A 15,605-nucleotide genomic window follows, 5' to 3' on the forward strand; every position below is an offset into this window, starting at 1 on the left:
TGTACATATGAGAATATCTGTATTATACAGGAGATACTGACAGTAAATAGATTGAATCCATAGTAAAGTAGGTACAAAATACACAGTTATAAAATTGTGATTACAAGTATAATGAGAAAATATTAAGAAATGATTTAAAAAAAAAGAAAACTAAATAAAAAAATGTAAATATGAATCAATATTAGTAAAGCGTAAGAGTAACATAAAGTAAAAAAGAAATTACAAAAACACTACATATAAGACAAATCATTAAAATTAATTTACAACGCTACTCTAATTTGTAGGATTCGACAAAGTGTTGGTATAGAATATGCTTAATTTTATAAATGGAGTCAATAAATAAATCAATAGAACCGCCATACTTGTTGCCTATAAGTCCCATAGCAACGCCGAGTATACGTCAGCTAGCAATATAATAATTATGTGCATCGAGGATAAAAGCTGGAATGATATTTTTTTCCGGCCTATTAAATAATATCCAATCCGCCCCCTATCATAGATTTAAAAAAGTATACCTAGGTACTACCTACATATTGGGAAGGCTGGGGTGCAAGCGAGTGTTTGCATTGCGAGAATTAGTACTAATGAAGCTAACTATGAATGCTGATCCTCTTTGCATAATAAACGGGTTTTGCAAACACTCCACAGTATAGGCGCACATTCCGGGAACTCGGCACTACGCGAAATGGAAACACACTAGCTCCTAGATTAGAGACGTACTCAGTTATTTAACTCTAGAATGGGACACATTTGGTCTTCTGGATTATCTATTTTTGTAATGATATCCAATTGGTTGGGTACCGCCAGTACCATTTTATTGGATAACCAACATCTCTGCCTTGGGTCACTCCTATTCGTTTGCAAAATAACCTTGAAAATTAACATTTAAATTTTATGAATTGTTCAATTTCGGGGAAACATCCCGTCCTATGTAATTTGTTGTGACAATTCCTTCTGTATGGCTTGGAAAGCTAAAGCTACAGATCCGATCATTGATACAGGGTGCAGCAAAATATACAGTGCAGTTTTGAAGAGCCGGTACATCCCATGTGGCGGAGTAGGAACCTGGGAAGGGTCTCATTGTGTCGGGAGGGTCGTGCTATTTTCAGTCGTTACCATGGTTTGCGGCACCCAGTGGGCCTTCCGGCTGCAAAATTTGCGATTTCTTCCTGTAAGGTTACCTGGGGGGAAATGTTTTTAAACATCGGCTTTACGCCTTGGAAGAACTCAAGAATCGAATTCGGGATGAAATCGCCGCTATAACCGTTGAGATGTGCCAAAATGCGGCCATAAACTTTAGAAATCCCCTTCATCAATGTATCGCTGCTGGGGGCTATCATCTTTCTGATGTCATCTTCAGGACTTGGTTCATAAAACGTTATAATGTACCGAAAAAAAAATTTAAACCCATTTCGGTGAGTTGCGCCGTTTTTTTTAATATCCCTTCAAAACTCCACTGTTTTTTGCCGCACCCTGTATAATAAAATAGACATTTTTGACACTTAGATCACGTGGGCTGATAATCAAAATGGTAACCGGACAACTCAACTCAGTGACAATTCAACACACCTTTCAAAAGTGAAATAAAGTCATGAAAAGTTGTGAAACAAAAACTATGTAAAATAGAGTTAGGTTAGGTTTATATGTTAGTTTTTTTCATCTTTTTAATGACGTTATATCAGTTTTAAAGGTGTGTTGAATTGTCATTGTTGTTATGTCTTAAACCCACCGCTACTAATTACATTGTGACATTCCATTAGTGCACCTACTGATTCATACTTAATGTATTGTATACGGATGTCCTATAGTCATCAACAGATGCCTCAAGCACAAATATATACTTTCGCCAATTTCAACAACTTACTAATTACCTTAACTTTTTGGCATATATAAGCCAGCACCAAAGTATTCACTTCAGATCACTCCGCGTATCAGTTCAAGACTCAATTCTAACTGTGCTTAACGTATCTCCAATATTGACATTAAGTTTCTGCCAAAACTTTAAATAACATAATAAACTACTCTTCACATAAAAATCTTCGAAGTGTTGTTTGATTAAAATTGGTACATAACATTGAGTTGAACTTACCAAAATACCCTGAACTGATAGCATAACTTCTACGACATAAACAGGCGACATATTCTTCTGGATTTAAAAGTAAAGAATTACAAATCTGTGATTTCTGTGATGTTTATCACAAGAATAAGTCATGCACAGCCAAACAGTTGATTTTGAAGTACATTTTTGGTTCGAGTATCCCCGGTTAGGCCACAAATAAGTTCAAAACGTATCTTCACAATGAAATAACGATTTCTGCCAATCGTTCGATAAATTCGACATTCACACAGAAGCAATATCACTCCGAGGTGCCTTTACTTCATGCTATAAGAAAAACGCCTTCAAATCGTCAACCGCATAGTATTTTAATAAAGTCTAGTCTATTCCAGACTCTGTCGGTTCCCTCGAAGGCCTTGGAACTTAAACAACATGTGCAGTGTTTCAGCGTACTAAGTGGTATGTGGCAAGTGGTAAGTGTAAAGCGATAAGTGCTAAGTTTAGTGTGAACACATGTCATTGAGGCGGTTATTTGTTTGCCATGATGCTTCTAATTACTTCTTATCTTGTAAACAATCTTAGGGTAAATGGAATCTGGATAGTCTTATAGTGATTTATTTGTGGGGTACTATGCCGTGTTGCAATACCTCCCTCAATTGCCAACATTTCATTAAAGTGACACATCCGAACACAAACCGAAACTATGGCTAAATGAGGTAGCGTAACACGTTATAATACCCCAAAAATACAAAACTATAATACTTTTTGCCGCGAAAATCTCAAATCATCTCTGGAGTCTCTTTATTTTATAAGCTTCATTATAATATTTTCGAAAACGTTTTTGAAAAGGCTCCCATAATAAGGTTCCGCCAGGGTTTATAATGAAACGCTTTTCTTGTCGCCAATATTTAAATATATCTCATGGCCCAATGGTTGTGGCGCCAAGTGGCGTGTATATTCTAAAAAAAGACCACTATCCGTTCTCTTACGTCATCGAGCGGGGTGGGGGTCAAATAAGACCACTCCCACACAGGTCGGATCAAATCAATAAATATATATTATATAAGCACCTGCTGTATTATTACTCTATTGAATTCATATTTTTATTAATATTTATTTAATACATTCCCACATGGGTGATGTAGGTACTGTGCCTGTCTCGCTAAGAAATCCTATGTTGGCAGCAGCCGAAGGTTCACAGAACAATTTTAAATCAAAATAAAATTATGTTTTACTATCTTCCCTTTTTGTAACAAAGAAATAATTATAAATATATTACAGGGTGTGTGTTCTTTAGTGCAAGTAAATTATTAGGTACCTACCTACCCGAATTTTATTAACTGAACAGAGATTCCCTAGAAATGTTATCTTTACCAAATTGAATTATGTCGCCAATTATAAAAAGTGTCAAATCACTTTCACCCGATTAAGGGAAAAATTACCTGACTTTTATCAAACGATACTCCCACAATACCCTTCTCTCGATGTACGACTTCGGTGTATTATAAAATTAATAATATAATATCGAAAAAATATCATCGAACTAAATTCCAAGAATAGGCAAATTCTCAAACGTTGATATTTCCCCGATTTTTTTCCTTCAAATCAAAAATATCCAAAAATAAAGTGAATGTCCAATTTTCACCTTCGCAGAATTCATACCCATCAAAAATATATTTGTATTATTTTTCTTTACATTAACCCCACAGGAAAAATTATTCCTTCGGGGCCTATTGTCATCTTTCAGAGGGCTATTTTTAAGGAAAGGAAGTTCTGGGAATAAAAAAGGTATGATAGGTGGGTAGGAATCTAGGGATCAGTGTGTCGAGAAGCGTGGTATAAATATTCCCTCCCGCTGCAGCGCAATGATGCGATGGGTCGAGAGACCAGTTGGAGAAGTCAAAGGGTCTCTGCAAACCAGCCTCTCCGGATCTAGCACTCCACGCAGGTGGTGGGTAGGCGCATCCTGAACACACCTTCCCCGATGAACCCGTACACCCCTGCTAAATCACTAAACGCAGCGAATCACTTGGGGTGACCTGTGACAGAGGTGTTGGTTATCCAGAAAATAGGTTCCCGTGGTAGCTGAACCAAACCGCCTCACAAATTTGTATCCATTATTGAAAAGAAAAAATATTTACGGGCCCCTAAAATTCACGTTTTGGTTGACTTTCAAAATTACTTCAGATTTCTGAGAATTCTGTTCACAAAATGGTTTCCATGAAGGGCTATTTGGAACCTAATATATTACCTTGGGTTTCAAGAATTTTATTTAGTTCAATTTGATAAGGATTTCAGAGTGTTGGAATGTTCTGAGAACTGTACTTACGTTAAAACTAACTCTCACCTGCTAGTTCTGTTTAATTAGTGAACAAATTTACTATTGAATGGGCTTCAAAGTTTTGTGTCCAAAAATAAATTAAGAAAAATGTACCATCAGACCTTATACCTATCACCAAATACCCTATAATATTAATATTACCTCCAATTTTTGACATTTCCCACATTCTGGTGGTAACATTCGGCGTGAGTGGTGCGCCTTGGTTTTCTTTCATATATTTTATCTGGAATAATTTCTTTATATTACCATAATAATTAAAAGAAATCGAAATTAAATTTACTAACCTTACAACCCTACAACATTGCCGCTTTTACGGTTCATGCATAAAAAAAACATATTAAAGCTAATTTAATTAGGGTTTAGAGAGGTTGTTGACAATGATTTTAACTTCAACATGAACAGAAGGCAACATGGGACTTACGCACCTTTTTCTGAATTTTCGTAATTATATATTTCGTGTTATTTTTTGGCATCCTGAAAAAGTCTAGAGTGTTGTATTATTACATCCGTAAACTGCACACACAGAATCTACTTGTTGGGACATTTTTGCATTTTTTTTTACCAATATTGATCAAAATTCAATTTGTTGACTTGGAATTCTAGTTAAAGTAAAACTTTCAGTTGGCAACGTCAATATTTATTGATCGCAAAATAAGAGCTTTGGAATAATATTATTTCAACTGTCAATACGGTAAGACGTCATCTCGTTTGATCCAGATTTTGAGAATCGAAACTTTGCTTGAAATGGCTTTACCCATGTTTGTCGACAAGATCTAAATAGCCAGGTACTTCCCGACCCCTTCCCCTTCTCATTACCACTCAATTTAGTCTACCAACATACCCCACTTGGGGACAGTAATGGTTCGAAACTTTTGAGTGTGATATAGTGCTAAGTTTGAAAAATAATTATAAGCATTAATTAGTCATCCGAAATACTAATATAAATTGAAAATATCTCCCGGGTAAAAATAAATGCCGCCAATGGGAATTGAACCCGTGCCTACTGATGTCCGGTCAGGTGCTCTGTATCCACTGAGCTATGTCGGCTTATTTCCAACCCGCCAAATGATTAAATATGTACTAGTACCTCAATCAACAATTACTGCTTATTATATTTTTTTCACCTGTAAACAACCAACTTTATTTTTGTAGGAAAGGCTTTGTTAGTGCTAAATTTCTCACTAGATGGCGTCGAGACATATTATATCTTCCTTTATTGGTGAAATATTTTTGACTTGTCAAATATTATTATTTTTTTATAATGATAAACTAACGTTTATAAGTCAAGGTTTTATGCATAGCATAAAGGATAACAAATAATTTAAATAATAAGTATTTCGGATGACTAATTATTGCTTATAATTATTTGTTATCCTTTATACTATGCATAAAACCTTGTCTTATAAACGTCAGTTTATCATTATAAAAAATAATTATTGATGTTGTTGAGTCTAAAACGATTTGTTTTTTTTTTTTAGAAAATTCGATTTTTTGTATGAAGATTTTCAGAAAATTTCAGTTTGGCCGCACGGATTTCTTGAAAATCTTCATACAAAAAACCAAATTTTCGAAAAAAAATAAAAATACGTTTTGGGCTATAACAACATCAATAATGCCATTTTTGTAGTACACCCAAAAGTCACAGCTCGGGGATGTTGTAGTGTTACTGGGTCCAGATCGTCGAGAGCAGTTGAACCCTCGTGCGGTGTTAATATTATTAAAAAAAATCTTTTTCATGTTTGGCGAATGTTTTCAAAAACGATTTTAATTCCGAAATTAATGACGAAATCCTTACAAAACATTTTTATTCAACTTACGTTTCAGTTTTAGATTAAAATAAAAACATTCATATTATAATATTTTCGCCGTGAAAATATAAATAAATGTATAACTCCGCAACGAATTTTCCTACATTTTCCAAGAAACAAAAAATATGTTTCCTTCCAGGTATGTTGAGACATTTAAGGATGAAAAATAATATAATTTATTTCTCCTTAAAAACGTTTGGTTTCAGGCTTTTCCTAGAATAAATGAATTCGCTTATATCTTCAGACACGTGATATTAACGTACTAATCTTTTTACCAGAGTTAAACAGTAATTCTATAAATGTTGGATATTAGATCTATCGAAGATTATTCTTTTTATGTTGACCTTGTAAGTAAATATGTGATATATCAAACACAATTATTTCGTTTGTGAGTCTGCCGCTGTCTCTAACTCTGGTTCAATGAACTTGTGATATTTTGTGATATATTTAAAATTGGAACTGATTGTGACAAGAATTCAGACAAGCGACAAGTATCATCTAACATATAATATTTTCACGAACAATTATTTTTAAATACATTTATTTTAATTTCGATTTTGTTTTCGTGAATTAATAAATGCAATTCTTGTAAGTGGAAATTTACCCACTTCCCGACATCCGATCGAGCTGAATCTCGGCGGATATACTCGCTGTCGATAACAATACATTCTATCATGATCGCAATCACGCATACATATGCGGACATACAAGCATTTTTCTGAAACTGGAAGACATCACAGCAGTTAATATACGAAATATATGTCGGTCCTATCCAATCGGGATTTGGCTCAGTTGTTAACGCGGTTGACTCCCTGGGGAGGAAGGTTTAATAATCAGTAAAACTTTTTTTTTTGTGAAATTACTGTGGTTTTCGGTGTTAAGTTTTGTAGTAACCTTAAATTTCCAGATACAGAGAACTATTTAGCTTAACCCGTCATCCCTTTTAATATTAAAGTATGAATATAGGCAATCTTACCAAAGATTATGAGTAGGTTTGTTGAATTAATTGACCTTGCGTCTTGCATTGGAATGAGAAAATGTCACCTATATTTATTTCAAAGTGGAAATCCACTGAATATGTTATTCAGACGAAATCAGTACTACAAGAATACTTTATGGGCTTCTCTAATTTCTGTTGTAATTTCCCTATTTGTCATTTTACCAATTACGTGTTCATGTTTATTGTTCGTGTTTTAAATGTACAGTGTATTGTACGATTTGTTTCTTTCATTCTTGGATCTGAATTGTTCTTGTTTCTAAAATGGTGTTCTGAATCTTTGAGTGAAATTTTGGTTCTTTTACTCATGATAATAGTTGAATACTTGAATCTGAGTGAAATTTGTTTCTATTAATCGTTATACTAGTTGAATACTTGAATCTTTTAGAGAAAATTGTTTTTATTAATCGTTATACTAGTTGAATACTTGAATCTTTGTGTAACTCTGTTTCTACATGGTGTCCGGAAACTAGTGGTACAAGCCAAAATCTGATGAATCTACATCACATTTGTTGTTGATTTTGGTGGTATGTATAGCTTTTTATTTGCCTTTCGTTTACCAGTAAATCGTGTCCAAAGTTGGAAAAATCAGTTGCGACGGGGTTACTGTCAGCTGTTTATTAAATTTTAAAATGCGTCGAAGAGTAAATCCAGCTACAATGGTTTCTGTACTGGACACCTACGCCGGTGATATTGACTGTAAATTCTGGCTTCTTATAAGATACCTAGAGGAAGGATTTGCAATGAAACACAACTTTGTGAATGTCGTCGGACAACTAACTGATTGGGCCAGTTGTTTGCATATTTATTGGGTTGAAATGAAACATTTTCTGCACATATGCAGAAATTATTCTTATCTTAACAGGATTTATGGGAGCATTAAGAAACCAAGAAAAATATCTAAAAATTAATTACTACGGGTAAATCCCTTTTGACATGCGATACGTATCCGGTAATAAACTTCATAAACGATTCAAATCCCTTTTGACATGGGATACAATATGTCTGGTGAGAAACCTCAAAAAGGATTCAAATCCCTTTTCACGTGGAATACGTGTCCGGTGATAAACCTCATAAATTGTGTTCTCTATTTGAATCGTCGACTTGCAAAACCCGTTCTGGAAGCTTTTGTTGATTCCGAGGAAAGGTCCACAAATATTAACAATCATTACAAAAATATCGCCAGAGCGGCTTTTGCAATTCCTTTCCCGTCAGAGAGGGTTTTAAAACTCCTTTTTTGACAGAACGGATTTTGCATCTCGCATCGAGAAGTTGGCATCACAATAAAAATACTTATATGTGATTCCTTAATTTCCCGCTGTACCACTAACTTCCAGACACCGTGTTTAACGGTATTTCCTAAATCTTTGTTAAATTCTGTTTCTATTGCTGTGTTTTTTGCAAATTTGTTTTATAACTGTGATTTGTGAATCTTTGTACGATCCTGTTTCTATAACCGTGTTTTGTGAATCTTTGTACAATCCTGTTTCTATAACCGTGTTTTCTTCTTCTCATGCTTACTGAAGGTACGGGGGTTGAGACCAACAATGACGGTAAGTATTTGATGTCCGGGGCTTTCACCTTACTCTTTTTAAAAACTCCATTTTCATATTACCCATGTTCTCAGTTTTCTAATAGTTAACTTATTACCGGAACATATTCCCGTCCAAAAAAATTTTTTTTCTATTAATTAATTAGATCCAAAGCAACACTTTTCATATTAATAATAGTAATAATAATTATGTCTTTGACTAAAGAATGTGCATCTTTGAATAATGTAATTATGTATGCGCAATTTTTTGAAATTTCCTTGAATTGTGTTTCAGAATACGATATCCACATGGAAGAAATGGTCCGCTGGAGATTCGGGACCAGGAGGGAGGATTTCGGGTTCTGTTTGTGGTCTCGATCCTAAGTAAGTAAAGAAGTAACTATGTACCTCTTAAAACAAAAATCAACAAGAACTGCAACTTTTTGCTGGTCCAAAACGACTACATATTTGGAATTGTCGAAGCTTTGATCGTTCAGATGTGCCTCTTTCGTTAAAAGAAAAATTTAAGAATTTAGAAATTTTATCGCTTATAAATAATTATAGATGATTTAATCAAATACTGCGAGTAGAACAGAATATCTCTGCCTTTGCAATAGTTCATTTTAAAAATATTTTAATAAGCCGGGGAAATAATAAAGTATTAGGCGTATAAAAATTCTTTAAAATGCAAAATCTCCTACTTATGAACTTCTTTTCAGACATGGTTTACTGAATAGTGTGTCAAATGAAGTTCTTTAGATTATTTGTGCCCGAACTTCGGCGATGATTTTTTGCAAATATCAAAATCCTCACAAGCGCAATCTTATCGCCATCTGCGTAAGGAGTGTTATCGCCAAGCTCGGTGTTTTAAAGGAAAAAGTTCAGTGTTCAGTTTTTAAAACCGTGAGCCATCATAGTTTCGATTCAATACTCAAAATTAGTGACAAATTCCAGATTCTGCGACGCGCCCGCTTCGGTGGCCCCCTTCGAGTGGCCCGATGACATCACCAAGTGGCCCATCTGCCGCAAGCCCCACGGCTTCCCGCGCCGCCACCGCGACAAGACCGCCGAGCACATGGCCTGCGAGGTCATCGGACACCCCTGCTGCATCGGCGTGCAGGCCGCTTGCCGCATCACCACCAGGGAGTACTGCGACTTCGTGGGGGGACACTTCCACGAGGAGGCGAGCCTCTGTAGCCAGGTAGGGACTAACTGTAGATCACATGGTAGACTTTATTTATGAACTGAACTGCTGTGATAAATTAAAGATGTCATAATTATTTCCCTCCATTAGTATTTTGCGCAATGAGGAATACGTTTCGTACATTCAGTACATTGACGGCCTCCGTAGCCGAGGGGTTAGGCTCTCGACTAGCAAGCTGGAGGTCGCGGGTTCAAATCCCGGCGAGCGCAAGTAAATTTTACATTAAAAATAATATGTATTATATTTGCGGCACGCTCCAGTATAGAAGATACTCTCAGTATCGCCCTGGAGTAAGACCAGCATTCAGAATTTAAACATAGCTTTTAGCCGTGTTTGGTGACCAGATCTGAATAGCCAGGTACTACCCTTCCTCTTCCCTATCTCCTCCCCCACTCCACTACCTCCAGCCCCATGACATACCCCAATTGGAGATGCCATAGTCTAGCTCCGGACGATTGGGAGCAGTAGGGACTTACTTGTGTGCGGTATTCACATAAAAATTTAAAAAATGTTACGGTAGTTGGTCCCAGAATTTCTGCACTGAAATAAATCCCGACTTCTAGCATCACCTAGTGAAATCTGAAAGCTTATCAATCCAAGCAATTCTGGTCTATCAAATGCATGATTTTTAATTTTATACAGCAATACCAAGTCTGTGAAAATCTTTTTGCCCAACAACTTAAGAATATTCAGATCATTTAAAGAGTGTTGTGATTCAACAAATTGCTGGAATAGTAATTTTAATATTTAGAAAACAAAGAATTTATTTTGTATTCTTTCAATAGCTTATACAGGGTTTTCCAATAAGAGGTGTTATTTTGATATTCAATCGTAAAAGATCAATGGTTTCGTTGCTTGTGTGGCACGTAGCGCCGTCTTGTTGAAAGTAAACTTTGTCCAGATCAATACCATCCAATTCTGGCCATAAAAAATCGTTGATCATCTCTCGATAGCGCAATCCATTCACCTTAACTGTTGCTCCAGCCTCATTTTCGAAAAAGTAAGGTTCACTCAAGTGAATTTTAATAATTTCAATGCGTTGTTGAAGCGTGTATCGTTCCATTTCTATTAATGGCGTAGTTTCTACTTATCAAAAGTTAAAAAATGACAGCTTCAAAAGTAACATCTACCGAAATAGCGGGCTATTCAAAATAACACATCTTATTGGAAAACCCTCTACATGAATATTGTGATGTTGGTGCTCAAGTTGACTCCCAAGAAATATGTGTAAAAGTTTTACTGCAGTTCAATTAAGACTCATGAATTGTATCGGTAATCTTTCATTTTCATCTCATTCCAGGTTTCATGTCTTGACGACGTCTGCGGCATGCTTCCCTTTGTGTCTCCCGGTCGGCCCGATCAGTTCTACCGCCTGTGGACCTCGCTGTTCCTGCACGCCGGAGTGATTCATCTTTTGTTCACCCTGGTCCTGCAGTGGCTACTCATGAGGGATCTGGAGAAGCTGTGCGGACCCTTGAGGATAGGGATCATCTACTTGGGATCGGGGATGGCCGGCAATCTGGCCAGTGCGATATTCGTACCGTATAGAGCAGAGGTAATTTTTTCTCATTATTTCTTACAATTATGATAACGGAATGCTGTTCATAAACGATATAATTTCTTTGATGATACGTATGGTATTCCTGGCCGCCTCTCGGAAGCATTTAAGATCCTAAGGATGCTGTAAGATTCTGTATCCGATAACGTGCTTCTGTAAGGTAGGCCAGAAAACTCCAAAAGGTTGAAACCAGATTATATAGCTTTGCAAGTATGTGAATGCGGATTGCCGTGTACATCAGACACTTGACGACATCTGTCGATGTTCCCTGAAGGATCTTCACCAAATCCTTGTTCAGATATTGATTAAGGTCCGAGATATAACAATCACAAAACCTCTGCGCAAACACTGGTTGACCACCGATGTTTATGTTACTTAACACTTCATAATCTGGTTCATTAAAAAGAAGTCTCTTTGGAAGTTGAATACCCTGTTCAGTGGAGTTGTCCATGTTTTATAAATATTGTTATTGAGGGCTCTTCAAACAATTTGTATAGACCGTGGTTGTACCTCATCCGCCAGACATTATATTTTGTATAACTTCGAAGAGTCATTACTTGTTAAAAATATCCAGTCCTACCCTTTCACTGTTCTTCATGAGGGTCCAGTACTCTGAGCATAGCTTACAACTGGTCTGATGAGAAGTTATTAGATCTGATTCTTCTCCATAGGAGTCTCAATTCGAAATGCCTTCAGAGACCCTGGAAATATCTATTCTTTTGAGTAGCTTTATAGTGTCAAAAATTTCCTCCAAACGTCTTTGGAAATTTAAATGAAATGCTTCATCATGATGTTTCTAAAGCTTTATTTATTTTGCAGGTTGGTCCAGCAGGAGCTCACTTCGGTCTGCTGGCGTGCCTAGTGGTGGAAGTCCTGGGCGCCTGGCCCCTGCTGCAGCACCCCCGGAGGGCCCTGCTGAAACTGCTCATCGTGGCCTTTGGCTTCCTTATCCTCGGCGTGCTGCCCTGGATAGACAACTACGCGCATCTCTTCGGCTTTATCTTCGGATTCCTCCTTTCCTACGCCCTCCTCCCCTTCGTATCATTCGGCCCTTACGACCGACAGAAGAAGCTGACGTTAATCTGGGTGTGCCTGGTCAGTGCCACGGTACTGCTAGCTGCCCTCATAGCGCTCTTCTACATCATCCCTGTCTATGACTGTGAATTCTGTACTTATTTCACGTGCCTCCCTTTCACAAGAGACTTCTGCTCTTCGCAAAATATCGACTTCAAACGTGAGGATCCCGTGGTATGACAAAAATGTAAACGGCCGCACACACCAGCCGTATTCACCACTGCAAGACAATGCTTACGAGAGACCACCACCACCCTGTGCCCATCGCTAGTGAACCCGAGTCCGGGGGCGAGGACATCTTGTAGAGTCGACGGTAACCACTTCCACTTCAAGTGGTCGAGCTTGCTTATTGGATAACGGTTCTGAAGGAACAGAAGGAGGATCAGCGATCGGGAACATACACATCACGTACAGTGCTCGCGACAGATCACGACTCTTAACTCAGTGACAGTGAAATGTGGGAATTTGCATAGTGCCAATAATATCAATATTTGGAGAAGACACGATTCACTTGATATTTTTTTATGAAAAAGACAAATTATTGAAAGTGAGCTAAATATACAACAGCACTATAATAGTTATAAAAGTATATATATTATTCATATTTTAACATTTAATATTTTTAAGACCGTTAAGGAAATCCCTATTTTGTTGGAAACAATATGATTGTTCTTCAAAGTGCTTTACCATAAGTGCAAGTGACTCTACGTGGGAAACACTTAACAAGGTCTCGATAAGTTATGTAGTAATCCTCTATAAGTTCCCCAGTTTGGACAGTTTGAGGCGCAAGTATTGACCTTGAAGTTCACATTAAATGTATAAATTACATATAATAATCAAAGTGTCACACATATACATATATTTCTTTATAATGGACAATTGCATAAGGTTATCGATGATATAGTTCACTTTTCGCAGAAAGTGGGTAAGAATCATTGAAGAAAACATTATATATTAATGAGGAAAAAAAACATTATAAAATGATTAAAAATATTTTAGTATCGTGTTTGACATTGTTAAGTAAGTCGCGTAACTGTTTGTGATCTTGTACACATCTCATTTCTCTGTTCCTCTGACAACTGGGCGGCTTCAGCTCTCTCTGCCTTAATTACAAGGACACTTTACATACTATTAGACTCATCTATTATATTATTTGTATAGGTATTATAGATATAAATCAATTGGTATCCAAAGTTAAAATAACTAAAATGAACCAGTGCCATGTACTTAATGAAATTCTAAATTCGCCTTTAGCAAATTTAAAAAAAATTGGTAATATTCTGTTGTTCTAATAACTAAACTTTAAAAAAACATTTTTTTAAATTAGTATTTTGAACATCCGTCTATAAATATTTTCTACAAAGTGGTAACATTTCTGACTAGCACAATTCTGCAGAACAAAGCTCAGCAAATTTACATCATTTGGCAATACATAATTACATATTCAAGTTCTTTTACACTGTCTGTTCAGAAAGTTAATACATTTTCTAGTTACTTATAACATAGCTTTTTCAATTACTACTTATTTTATTATATGTTTGTTTAGATGTGAACATATAAATATCAAAGTTTATGTTTGCAATGAAAACAATATTATTAAAATTACCTTACTACACTGCCATTAAAAAAGTAATAAATTGTTTATCATTAGTAACATGAAAGTAGTCTAGGATACAAAGTTGTATCAATGAGAACAATGAAACACCAAAGGGGGGTAACTGGAATCATCTTTAAACATCGAACTAAAACTACTGTGTCTAATATATCTTGTAATCATTTGAAAGCCTTCTCAGTTGTCAGAGATAAATATTATTCACGGAATCATCTCATGTACATTTAAAGATGTAATAATCATCCGACTGATATTAAGCCCACTTAACCCAACTTGTCTTATTTCGCACATTGCATAGTAAAGTTAGTAACTTACAATATAACATAACATAACTTAAACTGTACCCAATTGTATCTAAAGGGGCTGAGCCGTGACAAGAGTTACTATTGTACTAGCTGGATTTCTATACAAATGCTTTTCTCTTGTTTTCCTCAAATGCTTTCCTTATTTTTCCCTCATGTGTTTTCCCCAATATTTTAACAAGATTTTCTAATTTTTCCCTCGGTTTTCCTCTTGTTTGACCTAACACTATTACAAAACTGTTAAGATCCTTCTTTTTTTTTTAGGCTTTGAGATTTACCTCAGTCTATGTGACATCTATGGGGATTCAGTGTGGAGGGTTTAAACTGAAAACTGTATTGCAATTTATTTATAAACTATTATTTAAGAAAAACTGCCTGGTCTGAAAAACGTCCTTTAGCAAAGTATTATGTGTGAGAAGAGAAATTGAGACAAAACATTTTTTTTTTTTTTTATCAAGTTTAATTTGTACAACTCCATTTTAATTTTAAGTTTTTCTTTTATATATTCAATAATATTATTTTTAAGTTGTTTTTTATAAACAAGTTCTGCTGTGTAGTTATTAATTAATTACACAACAGGTCACTTTTTTATAAATAAACTCTTTGTTATATAAAATAAATATTGAAAATAAAAACCATTGGTGTAGAAATCCATTTGAGAACTTCAGCCTTAATCAAATAATGTTATACTAATCATGCAGCTGTGCTAAGATAATCTCACATAATATTTTCAACTGTTTTCAAAATATAATCATTTAAAATTTTCAACATTTATAGCAATTCAAAATAAAGGTTATTCAGTTTATATATCCTGTTAAAATCACTTAATTACTAAGAGAAATTTCAAAATATTGACAAAACATCTAACAGCTTTTCGTAAAATACAATAAACTTTTATTTTGACATGTTATTCATGAATTCATGTTTGGTTAATACAGCATAATATTCAAGGAATATTATTCTTGGAATATTATTAATCTACTTACAACAATGTAAAATATATCTTATTCTGATACCCAACAAATAATGATTTAAGTAATTTCAGCAGTCGGTGGTCTTACTATTTATTATTCTTCTCTTAAGTTTTCTTTAATACACATTAAATTACATAATAGTAAGTAG

General features: G+C 35.4%; 1 protein-coding gene across 1 annotated transcript in view; it reads left to right on the forward strand.

Moving 5' to 3' along the window:
* rho-5 (rhomboid-5) overlaps positions 1-15,244 on the forward strand; it is a 216,834-nt gene extending 201,590 nt beyond the window's left edge. Inside the window, exons 7-11 of the mRNA XM_089638330.1 lie at positions 8,729-8,755; positions 9,029-9,117; positions 9,688-9,934; positions 11,238-11,492; positions 12,315-15,244. Of these exons, the coding sequence (XP_089494456.1) occupies positions 8,729-8,755; positions 9,029-9,117; positions 9,688-9,934; positions 11,238-11,492; positions 12,315-12,749 (1,053 nt within the window). The 3' untranslated portion in view covers positions 12,750-15,244. The remainder of the gene's footprint in view (positions 1-8,728; positions 8,756-9,028; positions 9,118-9,687; positions 9,935-11,237; positions 11,493-12,314) is intronic.
* The last annotated feature ends 361 nt before the right edge of the window (positions 15,245-15,605 follow it).

Source organism: Hesperophylax consimilis, chromosome 12 (genome assembly GCF_061612785.1).
Source record: "Hesperophylax consimilis isolate HC1 chromosome 12, BYU_Hcon_1.0, whole genome shotgun sequence".
NCBI classification, from domain to species: domain Eukaryota; kingdom Metazoa; phylum Arthropoda; class Insecta; order Trichoptera; family Limnephilidae; genus Hesperophylax; species Hesperophylax consimilis.